General features: G+C 40.7%; 2 protein-coding genes across 3 annotated transcripts in view; one reads left to right on the top strand and one right to left on the bottom strand.

Annotated features, from left to right (window-relative positions):
- WFDC10B (WAP four-disulfide core domain 10B) overlaps window positions 1-14,155 on the top strand; it is a 62,037-nt gene that overhangs the window by 11,492 nt on the left and 36,390 nt on the right. The window lies entirely within an intron of this gene.
- LOC147582765 (kunitz-type protease inhibitor 3-like) lies at window positions 793-3,878 on the bottom strand. The gene is made up of 4 exons (XM_086702816.1): window positions 3,694-3,878; window positions 3,098-3,106; window positions 2,115-2,283; window positions 793-898 (listed from the first exon to the last, which is right to left on the bottom strand). The coding sequence occupies exons 1-4, from the start codon at window positions 3,818-3,820 to the stop codon at window positions 793-795; spliced, it is 411 nt and encodes a 136-aa protein (XP_086558942.1). The 5' UTR covers window positions 3,821-3,878.

Genomic DNA, 14,155 nt, shown 5'->3' with positions numbered 1-14,155 from the left:
ACTTATAGTAATTCTTTGGAATACTAGACTACAGTTCTGAAAGAGTTTTCAAGGAAATTACACTCATTTATACTTGTTTATGTGACACTGTGTTTCACAACAGTCAGAGGGTGGGAAGTCTTCAGAATCCATGAATGTGCACCAGATAGGTCATACCCGTGATGCCAGGCCTAGGAAGAAGTTTTCTATGGATTCAGAATGGTCTGGGTTACTAGACTTTGGTTCAATACCCAGAAACTACCTTTTTCATTTGTCCCTTTTTACACAGGAACAGTTCCTGGGTGAAGGGCCAGGGTGACTGACGTCTTTAACCTATGCTTCCTGCCAATTCCTGAGATGTCTCCAAGGCTGTGCCCAAAGTCCAGAGGCAGGGGTTGCCATTGTTGGGATTGACTTAGCATACCCATATATGGACTTACCCTGGGCTACAGTGCCCCCCAGTGTTTATGGTCCTTAGAATGCTCGTATCACTGGACTCCTTTGTGAAGCTGGGTCCTTGATGAGAATGTGAATAGGGAAGTCAGGGCAAAGGGGAATGACTCTCCATACTCTGATTATAGAAGTTCAGCTTCATTCAAGATTTGCAGCTTCCAGGTGTAAAGTCATAATTTCTATATTCCTGGTCCCTGGGGCACTGGAGATATTTCCCTAGAATATGAGCATTGTTGAGGGTTGAATGCTCATTGATTTGGGGCAGATGAAACAACTTAATGAGGATTATTTTAGTGCCACTTATATGGAAATCCACTGGGGTCAGTGACAAAATACAGGAGCAAACTCAGTTTTGGCGGGTCATGCCAAGGAGGTGCCAACAATGATGGCCTTTATGCAGATGAATTCATTACATGGGTAGGTTGGTATCTTCAGAGAGGTCATCAGTGGTTTACACTGGAAGAATCTAGGATGGGAGAGATGAATGAATTTAGACCGGGGCTGACATGCAGGAAGTTTTCAGTTAAATTTTTATACATATAATCAGCGTGAAAGGCAAATCTGAGCAAGGAAATCAGCAAGAATTCTGAATTCAAAATCTTCCAGTAATAGTCCCATTTATATTCAGAATTATTTTGGCAGACTTTTGCATAAGGAATATTCCTTTTTCTTCATTTCTTCCTTATGTTGTGTTGGGTTTCCTTTCTTCCACTGCCTCTGTCTCTGTTAATAAATAAATGTAGCAATTGTTAGCACCTTTGGTAGAATCCATGGGTCTTTTACATTTCAGCAGAACTTCAGAGCTTTTTTTTTTTTAACTTTATTTTTTAATTTTTTAAAATTTACATCCAAACTAGTATATAGTGAAGCAATGATTTCAGTAGATTCCTTAATGCCCCTTACCCATTTAGCCCATCCCCCCTCCCACAACCCCTCCAACAACCCTCAGTTTGTTCTCCATGTTTATGAGTCTCTTTTGTTTTGTCCCCCTCCCTGTTTTTATATTATTTTTGTTTCCTTTCCCTTATGTTCATCTGTTTTGTCTCTTAAAGTCCTCATTTGAGTGAAGTCATATGACTTTTGTCTTTCTCTGACTAATTTCACTTAGCACAATATCCTCCAGTTCCATCCATGTAGTTGCAAATGGGTTTTTAATTCCTATACCATCCTGATCCACAATGCATCCATAAAATGTTAGTGAGCCAGTATAGTACTCTACTCTGAGGACATACAAATTAATAAAGTGAGGTCTCTGCTCTTGAGTCTAAGGCTATTGTGTCGCCATTCACTATAGATACTGAACTACTCTGCCCATTCTCACTACTTTGCTTTTTAACTGTGCAAAAATAGGGGTTGAATAGGATCTTAAAGACCTGAGGTGATCATGGTAGTGGTGAGTTGTTGGGTGGAGAGCTTGGGCGTCTGGACCCATGTCCTTCTTCTGAATGAGCCTCTCGTTGTTAGCCTCTCTGGGCTCTGATTTTCACAATTTCAAAAGAGTTTTGTTGGACTAAATGACCTGAGACCTTGAAATTTGTGCCTGTGACTGATCGTCCCCAACCCAGGTACAATCTTGTCCCATTGTTCAATTTCCCCTGGCCTCTTTCTTGCTTTTTACTGAAAAACCAGGGTTTCTAGTATTTGGTGTCATTGGGGGTTGGGTGAGGAGCTGAGAGACTTACTTTTCAGGAATACAAAATTTTTCGCAGAGAAATTTATGTTTAAAGTTGTTTCTGTTGCCTCCACAGCCAGAGAAGACGAAGGGCTCACACAAAAATGTCAAGGTGTTGTAGTAGAATCTCGTATAAACTGACTTACAGGTGCCAAATACCAGAGGATAGTTGCAGATTTCTGGGCATGAGAATCCCAGAGTCAGGTTTTCTTTTCTTTTCTTTTTTTAAAAAAATTTTAATGTTTACTTATCTTAGAGAGAGAGAGAGAGAGAGAGAGAGAGCACAAAAGCAAGTGGGGGAGGGGCAGAGAGAGAGGGAGACACAGAATCCGAAGCAGCCTCCAGCTCCAAGCTGTCAGCACAGAGCCCTACACAGGGCTCAAACTTGTGACCCACGAGATCATGACCTGAGCCAAAGTCCATCGCTTAACCGACTGAGTAATCCAGGCACCCCAGGTTTGCTTTTCTACTGCCAAGCGGACATTCTTTTCCTCATGGACTCAGATGACTGATGGTCATCAGCCCATGTGAATCTACCTGTTACTTTTTCATTGGGAGAGTTCCTTCAGCAAAAATATCACTGTATATGTGATATGGGGCAATGATTCTAGACTACGGCCTGGGTCAGTGACTCAGATAATTGGAGAAGGACGGTAAGGTGGAGTGGACAGCAAGAAGGACCTGAGGCTTCTGCGCTCTATCACAGAATTTCATATTAAATACATCCCATTTCCTGACTCTCCACGGGCTTTCCCATGGCACTGGAAGTAAACATGTCATCTGCTTCCCCAAGGCCATAGGTCAGAGCCCTTACTTTACTTTTACAGAGTCTCTGCAAACACAAGCTAAAAAGGCCTTTGTCTGTCTACATCTACTCCTGAAGGATAGGCTCAAAATGCTTAATTTGCAAAAGATCTTCCTTCCTTCCACCAGTGTCTGTGTCCTCTCCCATCTAGCTACGCCCCTCCCCTTTTACCTACCATGCAGACTCACCTGGCCTCACTGAGACCATGGAGGTGGGTGGTCAGAGCAGGAACAATGACGGCCATGTTGGAGACAAAGAATGAGTTAATGTCAGTCTTCCTGAAGTCCAACTCCAGCCCTCACCCACAACTGGGACTTTGCCACATTTAGTCATGGATACATGAGTCTTCCACATGTGTCCATCATGATAAGTAGCTGTGAGTGCCCCAAGTGTGTGAATGATGGCCTTTGCTTCTCCATATCTGTGGAATGCAGAGTGGTCCTGTATATATGCCTTAAGTAGAATTAAAGTTCATCTAATACACACACACCCACACCCACACACAACAATAAAGAGGTTTTCTGGACACTCCTTACATTAATCCAATTTTCACAATCCCCCTCCTCTTCCACTGAAATCCCTTGGAAAAAACTTGATTCTATTTTCTGTCTTCCTCCTTCTCCAATCCATAGACAGAAATGAATGAAACTTCTGGAATTAGATGCTCTAGGGCTGTGTGGTGTAAGATAAAAGCAGGACTTCATTACTGCCTATCACCCAGGCTGCCTAGATCACCTTCACCTTCACAGTGTTCTCCTGGGCTGCCCTTCCTATTTTGCCTTACCTCCAAGATGTCCACTTTCACACAATTGTTTTCTGAGAGGTAAAGGAAACAGGATGCCTGAAAGTGTCTGGAGGGGCATAGACAAGATGAGGAGACATAGAGAAAAGAGGATCCATTCAGTCTTCATGGTGTTGCAGGCAGGAGATAGGAGAGTCTAGGACTGGGCTGACATTTTATATTGGGGATGGAGCTCCTTCTCTTGGGAGGAGTTGAACCCATCTTTTTGATTTCATCTCCCCAGGGCCCAAGCCTGGGCAGGGTTCTGGTGCATACAAAATCAGCCTAGTGAGCAGAACACTAAGTGCTTGGGTACCCAACCATGTAGCATCCAAGGTCATGGTTTGTCACAGCTAGACTGGTGAGCCTCAGTGCCCCCACTCTCTTCTTCGTATCTAAGGCTCAGGGCATCAGCATTTCTATAATGAACATTTAACATATAAATGTAAAAATTTGAAAGTAAGTTAGTGTAGGCTTGAACCTAAGAAAATGGAACAAAAACAGCAAAATAAATGTAAAGAAAGTAGACGGGATATTGATGAAGATATTGATGCAGATACTGATGAAGATAGTTGAAATTAGTGAGTAGTAGAAAAAAGAAAATACAATTATCAAATAATATTAAAAATTTGTACTTTATTTTTTATTCTTATTTTTAAAATTATTTAATTATTTTTTATTTTTAAAATTTACATCCAAGTTAATTAGCATATAGCGCAACAATGATTTCACAAGTAGATTCCTTAATGCCCCTTGCCCAGTTAGCTCATCCCCCCTCCCACAACCCCTCCAGTAACCCTCTGTTTGTTATCCATATTTAAGAGTCCGTTATGTTTGTCCCCCTCACTGTTTTTATATTATTTTTACTTCCCTTCCCTTGTGTTCATCTGTTCTGTGTCTTAACGGCTTCATATGAGTGAAGTCATATGATACTTGTCTTTCTCTGACTAATTTCACTTAGCATAATACCCTCTAGTTCCATCTACGTAGTTGCAAATGGCAAGATTTCATTCTTTTTGATTGGCGAGTAATACTCCATCGTATACATATACCACATCTTCTTTATCCATTCATCAGTTGATGGACATTTTGGCTCTTTCCATACTTTGGCTATTGTTGATAGCGCTGCTATAAACATTGGGGTGCATGCGCCCCTTTGAAAGAGCACACCTGTATCCCTTGGATAAATACCTAGTAGTGCTATTGCTGGGTTGTAGGGTAGTTATATTTTTAATTTTTTGAGGAACCTCCATACTATTTTCCAGAGTGGCTGCACCAGCTTGCATTCCCACCAACAATGCGAAAGAGATCCTCTTTCTCTGCATCCTCGCCAACATCTGTTGTCGCCTGGGTTGTTAATGTTAGCCATCCTGACAGGTGTGAGGTGGTATCTCATTGTGGTTTTGATTTGTATTTCCCTGATGATGAGTGATGTTGAGCATTTTTTCATGTGTCGGTTGGCCATCTGGATGTCTTCTTTGGAGAAGTGTCTATTCATGTCTTTTGCCCATTTTTTCACTGGATTATTTGTTTTTGGGGTGTTGAGTTTGAGAAGTTCTTTAAAGATTTTGGATACTAACCCTTTATCTGATATGTCGTTTGCAAATATTTTTTTCCCATTCTGTCAGTTGCCTTCTAGTTTTGCTGCTTGTTTCTTTTGCTGTGCAGAAGTTTTTTATTTTGATGAGGTGTCGGTAGTTCATTTTTGCTTTTGTTTCCCTTGCCTCTGGAGATGTGTTGAGTAAGAAGTTGCTGCAGCCAATATCAAAGAGGTTTTTGCCTGCTTTCTCCTCGAGGATTTTGATGGATTCTTGTCTTACATTTAGGCCTTTCATCCATTTTGAGTTTATTTTTGTGTATGGTGCACGAAAGTGGTCCAGGTTCATTTTTCTGCATGTTGCCGCCCAGTTTTCCCAGCACCACTTGCTGAAGAGACCGTCTTTATTCCATTGGATGTTCTTTCCTTCTTTGTCAAAGATTAGTTGGCCATACGTTTGTGGGTCCATTTCTGGGTTCTCTATTCTGTTCCATTGATCTGAGTGTCTGTTTTTGTGCCAGTACCATACTGTCTTGATGATTACAGCTTTGTGATACAGCTTAAAGTCCAGGATTGTGATGCTTCCTGCTTTGGTTTTCTTTTTCAAGATTGCTTTGGCTATTTGGAGTCTTTTCTGGTTCCATACAGATTTAAGGATTGTTTGTTCCAGCTCTGTGAAGAATGCTGGTGTTATTTTGAAAGGTATTGCATTGAATATGTAGATTACTTTGGTTAGTATTGACATTTTAACAATATTTGTTCTTCCTATCCAGGAGCATGGAATATTTTCCCATATTTTTGTGTCTTCTTCAATTTCTTTCATAAGCTTTCTATAGTTTTCAGTGTATAGATTTTTCACCTCATCGGTTAGATTTATTCCTAAGTATTTTATGGTTTTTGGTGCAACTGTAAATGGGATCGATTCCTTGATTTCTCTGTTGCTTCATTGTTGGTGTATAGGAATGCAACCGATTTCTGTGCATTGATGTTGTATCCTGACACTTTGCTGAATTCATGGATCAGTTCTAGCAGTTTTTTGGTGGAATCTTTTGGGTTTTCCATATAGAGTATCCTGTCATCTGCGAAGAGTGTGAGTTTGACCTCCTCCTGGATGATTTGGATGCCTTTTATTTCTTTGTGTTGTCTGATTGCAGAGGCTAAGACTTGCAATAGTATGTTGAATAATAGTGGCGAGATTGGACATCCCTGTCTTGTTCCTGACCTTAGGGGGAAAGCTCTCAGTTTTTCCCCATTGAGGATGATATTAGCATTGGGTCTCTCATATATGGCTTTTATGATATCGAGGTATGATCTTTCTACCCCTGCTTTCTTGAGGGTTTTTTATCAAAAAAGGATACCGCATTTTGTCAAATGGTTTCTCTGCATCTATTGAGAGGATCATATGGTTCTTGTCCTTTCTTTTATCGATGTGATGAATCACATTGATTGTTTTGTAGATATTGAACCAGCCCTGCATCCCAGGTATAAATCCCACTTGGTCATGGTGAATAATTTTTTTAATGTACTGTTGGATCTAGTTGGCTAATATCTTATTGAGGATTTTTGCTTGCATGTTCATCAGGGAAATTGGTCTATAGTTCTCCTTTTTAGCGGGGTCTTTGTCTGGTTTTGGAATCAAGGTAATGCTGGTTTCATAGAAAGAGTTTGGAAAATTTCCCTTCATTCCTATTTTTTTGGAACAGCTTCAAGAGAATAGGTGTTAATTCTTCCTTAAATGTTTGGTAGAATTCCCCTGGAAAGCCATCTGTCCCTGGACTTTTGTTTTTTGGGAGACTTTTGATTAGTAATTTGATTTCTTAACTGGTTATGGGTTTGTTCAAATTTCCTATTTCTTCCCGTTTCAGTTTTGGTAGTGTATATGTTTCTAGGAATTTGTCCATTTCTTCCAGATTACCCATTTTATTGGCATACAATTGCAAATAATATTATCTTATTATTGTTTTTATTTCTGCTGTGTTGGTTGTGATCTCTCCTCTTTCATTCTTGATTTTATTTATTTGGATCCTTTCCTTTTTCTTTTTGATTAAACTGGCTAGGGGTTTATCAATTTTGTTAATTCTCTCAAAGAACCAGCTGCTGGTTTCATTGATCTGTTCTACTGTTTTTTGGGTTTCGATAGCATTAATTTCTGCTCTAATCTTTATTATTTCCTGCCTTTGGCTGGTTTTGGGTTTATTTGTTGTTCTTTTCCCAGATCTTTAACGTGTAAGCTTAGGTTGTGTATCTGAGACCTTTCCTACTTCTTTAGGAAGTCCTGGATTGCTATACACTTTCCTCTTATGACCACCTTTCCTGCATCCCAGAGGTTTTGGGTTGTGGTATTATCATTTTCATTGGCTTCCATGTACTTTTTAATTTCCTCTTTAAATTCTTGGAGGATGAAGAATTCTTTAGTAGGATGTTCTTTAGTCTCCAAGTATTTGTTCCCTTTCCAATTTTTTTTTCTTGTGGTTGTTTTTGAGTTCCACAGCGTTGTGGTCTGAAAATATGCACGGTATGATCTCAATCTTTTTGTACTTACTTGGGGCTGATTTGTGTCCCAGTATGTGGTCTATTCTGGAGAATGTTCCATGTGCACTGGAGAAGAATGTGAATTTTGCTGCTTTAGGATGAAATGTTCTGAATGTATCTATTAAGTCATCTGATCCAGTGTGTCATTCAAAGCCATTGTTTCCTTGTTGGTTTTCTGATTAGAGGATCTGTCCATTGTTGTAAGTGGGGTGTTGAAGTCCCCTACTATTATGGTATTATTATCAATGGGTTTCTTTATGTTTGTGGTTAATCGATTTATATGTATGGGTGCTCTCACATTTGAAGCATCAATGTTTACAATTGTTAGGTCTTCTTGGTGGATAGACCTCTTAATTATGATATAATGCCCTTCTTCATCTCTTGTTACAGTCTTTATTTTAAAGCCTAGACTGTCTGATATAAGTATGGCTACTCTGGCTTTCTTTTGTTGACCATTAGCATGATAGATGGTTCTCCATCCCCTCATTTTCAATCTGAAGGTGGTTTAGGTCTAAAATGGGTCTCTTGTAAACAGCATATAGATGGATCTTTTTTTCTTATCCATTCTGTTACCGTATGTCTTTTGATTGCAGCATTTAGTCCATTGACATTTACAGTGAGTACTGAAAGATATGTATTTATTACCATTATGTTGCTTGTAGAGTTGGAGTTTCTGGTGGGGTTCTCTGGTCCTTTCTAGTCTTTGTTGCTTTTGGTCTTTATTTGTTTGTTTGTTTGTTTGTTTGTTTGTTTTAGTCTTTTCTCCCCTCATAGAGTCCCCCTTAAAATTTCTTGCAGGACTGGTTTAGTGGTCATGAAGTCCCTTAATTTTTGTTTGTCTGGGAAACTTTTAATCTCTCCTATTTTGAATGACAGCCTTGCTGGATAAAGAATTCTTGGCTGCATATTTTTCTGATACAGCACATTGAATATATCCTGCCACTCCTTTCTGGCCTGCCATGTTTCTGTGGATAGGTCTGCTGCAAACCTGATCTGTCTTTCCTTGTAAGTTAAGGAGTTTTTTTCCTTTGCCGTTTTCATGATTCTTTCCTTGCCTGAGTATTTTGTGAATTTGACTATGATATGCCTTGTTGATAGTCAGTTTTTGTTGAATCTAATGGGAGTCCTCTGCTTCCTGGATTTTGATGTCTGTGTCTTTCCCCAGGTTAGGAAAGTTTTCTGCTATGATTTGCTCACATAACCCTTCTACCCCTATTCCTTTCTCTTCCTCTTCTGGGACCCCTGTTATTCTGATGTTGTTCCTTTTTTAATGAGTCACTGATTTCTCTAATTCTTCAATTGTGCTCTTTTGCCCTAATATCCCTCTTTTTTTCTGCTTTAGTCTTCCTCTTTTTTTCTGCTTCATTATTCTCCATAAGTTTGTCACTGATTCTCTGCTCTGCCTCATCCATCCTTGCCACTGTGGCATCCATTAGAGATTGCCTCAGTTACAACATTTTTTATTTCATCCTGACTAGCTTTTACTTCTTTTATCTCCGCAGAGAGGGATTCTAATCTATTTTCGACTGCAGCTAGTATTCTTATTATCGTGATTCTAAATTCTGGTTCAGACATCTTGCTTGTATTTGTGTTGGTTAAGTCTCTGGCTGTTGTTTCTTCCTGTTCTTTCTTTTGGGGTGAATTCCTTCATTTCATCATTTTGAAGGGAGACAAGGAATTAATGAGGTAAAAAAATTAAAATAGTTAAGTTAAAAAAGGAAGATTGAAATAAAAAATTAAAAACAACATGCACATACACAAATCAAATAAATGATGTCAGATCCTAGGTGTGTTTTTAAAAAAATTTTTTTAACATTTATTCATTTTTGAGAGTGATAGAGGCAGAGCATGAGCAGGGGAGGGGCAGAGAGAGAGGGAGACACAGAATCAGAATCAGGCTCAAGGCTCCGAACTGTCAGCACAGGGCCTGATGCGGGGCTCAAACTCATGGACTGCGAGATCATGACCTGAGCTGAAGTCGGACGCTCAATCCACTGAGCCACCCAGGTGCCCCAGATCCTAAGTGTGTTTTTGTCTGGTTGTTGGAAGGGTCTTGATAGAGAAATGGAGAAAGAAAAAAAAGGAAATCATTTGAAAATTTGAAAAAACGAATACACTGAAATAGAATAAAATGAAATTATGTAAGTAAAATAGAAGTTGAAAAAATGTACACAAAAGTAAAAAAATAATAGAAAAAAATTAAAAATATTTTTAATAGAAATTGAAAATAAAAATAAATTTTTTCTCTTTCTGCATTTAAGAAAAAGAAAGGAAATGCAAAAGAGAAAATAATTGAATAGTTGGACCAGTGAACAGACTGAGAGACGATTGAAATTACTTCATTTTCACCTAGAAGTCAAACTTTGAAGCACTATGTAGTCCGTAAACTAAGCAGCTGGAGAGATTTGTGTTCCTGAAGAGGAAGGTTGGCCCAGTTGGACGGGGCTTAGGGTAATGGCTCTGCTCTCCACTAGATGGCACTGCTTAGCTACTGGGGTGGGTTGGTGTGGCGCTTGTAGGTGGGTATGCGCATGCGCAGTAGCAGTGAAAATGGCGTCACCCAGCTACTCAGTCTCTAGTATTGGGACTCAGTTCTCCCCGATCAGCAATCGTGCACCTGTTCTTCGTCTCCAGCTTTTGTCCACTCCATGCTTTTACACTGTCAGTGACCAAGCCCCAGGCAACACCTCCCTCTTTAGTTTTATCTCAGATGCGGCTGTGTTTCCCAACCCCTCACTTCTGAGGGACTGCGGCTTTGACCCATTCTGCCCCTCTGCAGGAGAGTCTCACTGAGCAGTGGCTGGGTGCTGGCCACACCCAGGATTGTTCGCGGGATCGTGCTGCTGCTGAAGCCCAGAGACCGCAGCTGGGTGCCAGCCAGCCCCAGAAAGAGTTCACACGATCGTGTAGCAGCAGCACTTCAGGGATTATGGAATATCACAACACGCATTTGGCACCAGGCTTCACCCCCAATGACCTTGTTCCAGCACCAGTGAATGTGGTTGTTCTCCTGGGTCCACTGGGGCACACAGCCTCTACCAGATGTCCTCCAGAGAGGGAAACCGCCTCTCCCCTGTGGCCCAAAGACCCCCAGACTTTGCTCTGCTCCTGGGGATTCACCCTTCTCACCAGAGCACCGCCAGGTATCGAGCTGCAGAGTTTCAGACTCTGCATTCCCCGTTTATAGTCTTAATGGAATTTAGACCCTCTCCTTTCTCCCTTTTTGGTTCAGTCCCTGCAACTGTTTCCACTTTTCCACTTTCTCTCCAGCTGCTTTTGGGGGGATGCTTTCCCATATTCTCCCCCGATCTCCGTCCTCTCTCCACAAGCAAAAACAGCTCCCTGCCCCCAGCAGCTTCTCTTTCCCCCAGTTCACCTCTCTGAGTTGGGTACCGCTGAGTTCTGTGGTTCAGGTTGTGCAGATTGTTGTGTTAATTAATCCTCAAATCAGTTTTCTAGGTGTGCAGGATGGTTTAGTGTTGATCTGGCTGTATTTCTTGGACAAGAGATGCAAAAAAATCTTCTGTGCTGTTCTGCCATCTTGGTCCCCCACCCCACCTTTTTTTAAATTTTAAAAAGAAAGAGAGAGCACTAGCTGGGGAGAGGGGCAGAGGGAGAGAGAGAGAGAGAAGGAGAGGGAGAGAGAGGATCTTCAGCAGGCTCCACATGTGGAGCCCGATGCAGTGCTTGATCCCATGACTCTGGGATCATGACCTGAGCCAACATCAAGAGTCAGACGCTCAACTGACTGAGCCAGCCAGGCGCCCCATGCAACTGTGTGCTTAACGTTTTGAAGAACTGCCAAGCTGCTCTGCAAAACAGCCTCTCCATTTCCCACTCATACCAGCAACGCATGAAGGCTCCAATTTCTTTATATTCTTGCCAACACTTTTTACTAAGTTAAAAGAATTATTATTATTTTAATTCTAGTGTAGTTAACATACAATGTTATATTAGTTTCAGGGGTACAATATAGTAACTGAGTCCTCATAATGGTAAGTGTACTATTTTTTTTAAGTTTACTTGTTTTGAGAGAGTGTGAGAAAGAGCGCAAGTGGAGGAAAGGCACAGGGAGAGGGAGAGAGAGAACCTTAATAGGTTCTGTGCTGACAGCGTGGGGCTCAATCTCACAAACTGTGAGATCATGACCTGAGCTGAAACCAAGAGTTGGACAATAAGTGTGCTCTTAATCCCCATCATCTATTTTACTCATCCTTCCACCTACCTCCCCTCTGTAACCCTCTGTTCTCTATGGTTAAGAGGTTAACCTTCTGTTTTTTGGTTTGTCTCTTTTTTCCCCCTCTTTTGTTAATTTTGCTTCTTAAATTCCACATATGAATGAAATCATATGGTACTCATCTTTCTCTGACTTATTTTGCTTAGCATAATACACTCTAGCTTGTGAATGTATATGTTCCCAATCACAGAGGTCTAAGGTATGTAACAGGGAGTAACTTAGCACGTCTGACTCCATATTGCTTTTATTTCTCTTGCTGCTGTGAAACTGTATAGCTAGGAAACCTTTGCTTAGCTCTGCACATAAGCTTGTTACAGCTGAGTGGTAAAAACTGCTCTTTTTCCAAAACCTACCTCACCCAAGGAGATAAAGAAGGACATACAGAAATGACTATACTATGTTTATTTGCTAGAATGACAAGATCAGATTCCTGTATGCAGAGGTCAACTGACCAAGGACAAATAATTTACATGACCTTCCTCTTGTGTTATAGATGTCTGTCACCTTTTGACTCCAAGCCCTTCCCACTTCCCCCTTCTGCTAACATAAAAGAAGCTCAAATTTCATGCTGAGGGGAGATGAGTCTTTAGGACAGTTGTCTACCATCTCCTTGGTTTGCTGGTTTTCTGAATAAAGTCATTTTCCTGCTCCCCTGCCCCTGGTATCTTGCCTGTTGACATTTGAGCCTATCCCGTTGAGAGCAGTAAGAGTTTAGATTTGATTACAGAGAAACAAACAGAATATTGACAGAATTGGACCAATTGGCAATCCGAATTATAATGTAAGATTTTTTAAAGTTTTTTTTTTAACATTTATTTATTTTTGAGAGACAGAGAGCATGAGCAGGGGAGGGGCAGAGAGAAAGAGAGAGAGAGAAGGAGACACAGAATCTGAAGCAGGCCTACTGAGCCACCCAGGTGCCCCATAATGTAAGATTTTTAATATACCTTTATGAGAAACTAAGAGATCAAAAACACAAAAACTCTAAATATATACATACATACATGTATCCATGTATATGGATATTTTATTTTACATATATACATGTATCCAAAAATAGATAATGTTGGTTATTCTAAAGCCACTTGGATTGGAAGATAATACAACCTCTCATCTGAGCGCCATGCCCACATGTTGAACTATCTATTGAACATACCCACTCACATGTTTTGGACAAGCCAGGTCTTTCCTTCTCATTCTTACATGTATTAGTGAATGACACATTCACCTACTTAACCAAGCTCACCTGGGAGGCATCCATACCTCCTTCTAATGCATATCACCATCGTCCTGTCTATTTACAAATCCTTTTAATTTTATCTCAAAAGATGTCCCTACTGTGTTCACTTCTCTCTTTTCTACCACCCCTCTCCAGCCCATGCTATGGTCATTCTGCACTTGGGTGTCTACCAGAGCTCTCAACTGGTCTCCCTCACTCTACCTGTGGTCTGATTTAGTTTACTCTCTATAGAAATCAGAGTGAGTATTTTTTAAAAAATTTTTATTTGTTTTTGAGAGAGAGAGAGAGAGAGAGAGAGAGAGTAGGGGAGGGGCAGAGAGAGAGGGGGGAACAGAGGATCCCAAATGGGTTCTGAGATGACAGCAGAGAGTCTGATATGGGGCTCAAACTCAAGAACTGTGAGATCATGACCTGAGCCGAAGTCGGATGCTTCACTGACTGAGCCATCCAGGTGCCCCAGAAATCAGAGTGAGTTAAAAAAAAGAAAATATTTGAAAATAGGTTCATACTCAGGGCGCCTGAGTGGCTCAGTCGGTTGAGCCTCTGATTTCGGCTCAGATCATGATCTCATGGTTCATGGGTTTGAGCCCCATATTGGGCTCTGTGCTGACGGCTCAGAGTCTGGAGCCTGCTTCAGATTCTGTGTCTCTCTTTCTCTGATCCTCCCATGTGCACTTTCTGTCTCTCTCTCTCTCTCTCAAAAATAAACAGCAGCAATGACAACAAAATAAAATAGGTTCATACAGCATCGTAAGAATAGTGTGGAGAAGTGTCTTACACTCTTTGTTTAGATGTCCTACTCAAATTCTGCCAATTGTTCCAGTATCCCCCTTTTTAATAGAAAGGATCACTCTAGGAGCATGTGTTACATCTAATTGTCATGCCACTCTGGTCTTCTCCAGTCTGAAACAGTTTCTTG

Source organism: Puma concolor, chromosome A3 (assembly GCF_028749965.1).
Source record: "Puma concolor isolate L17-30 chromosome A3, mPumCon1.1.hap2, whole genome shotgun sequence".
NCBI classification, from domain to species: domain Eukaryota; kingdom Metazoa; phylum Chordata; class Mammalia; order Carnivora; family Felidae; genus Puma; species Puma concolor.
Note: the sequence above shows the minus strand (reverse complement) of the source record. Positions and strands in the feature narration are given on the sequence as shown.

What these genes read in the sequence shown, in the direction of transcription:
- LOC147582765 (XM_086702816.1), bottom strand. Translation starts at nt 3,820, where the DNA reads ATGAAGACTGAATGGATCCTCTTTTCTCTATGTCTCCTCATCTTGTCT. An exon ending in AAATTTTGTATTCCTGAAAA is followed by an intron (nt 899 to 2,114) that starts GTAAGTCTCTCA and finishes CTCCCATCCTAG; the next exon opens with ATTCTTCCAGTGTAAACCAC.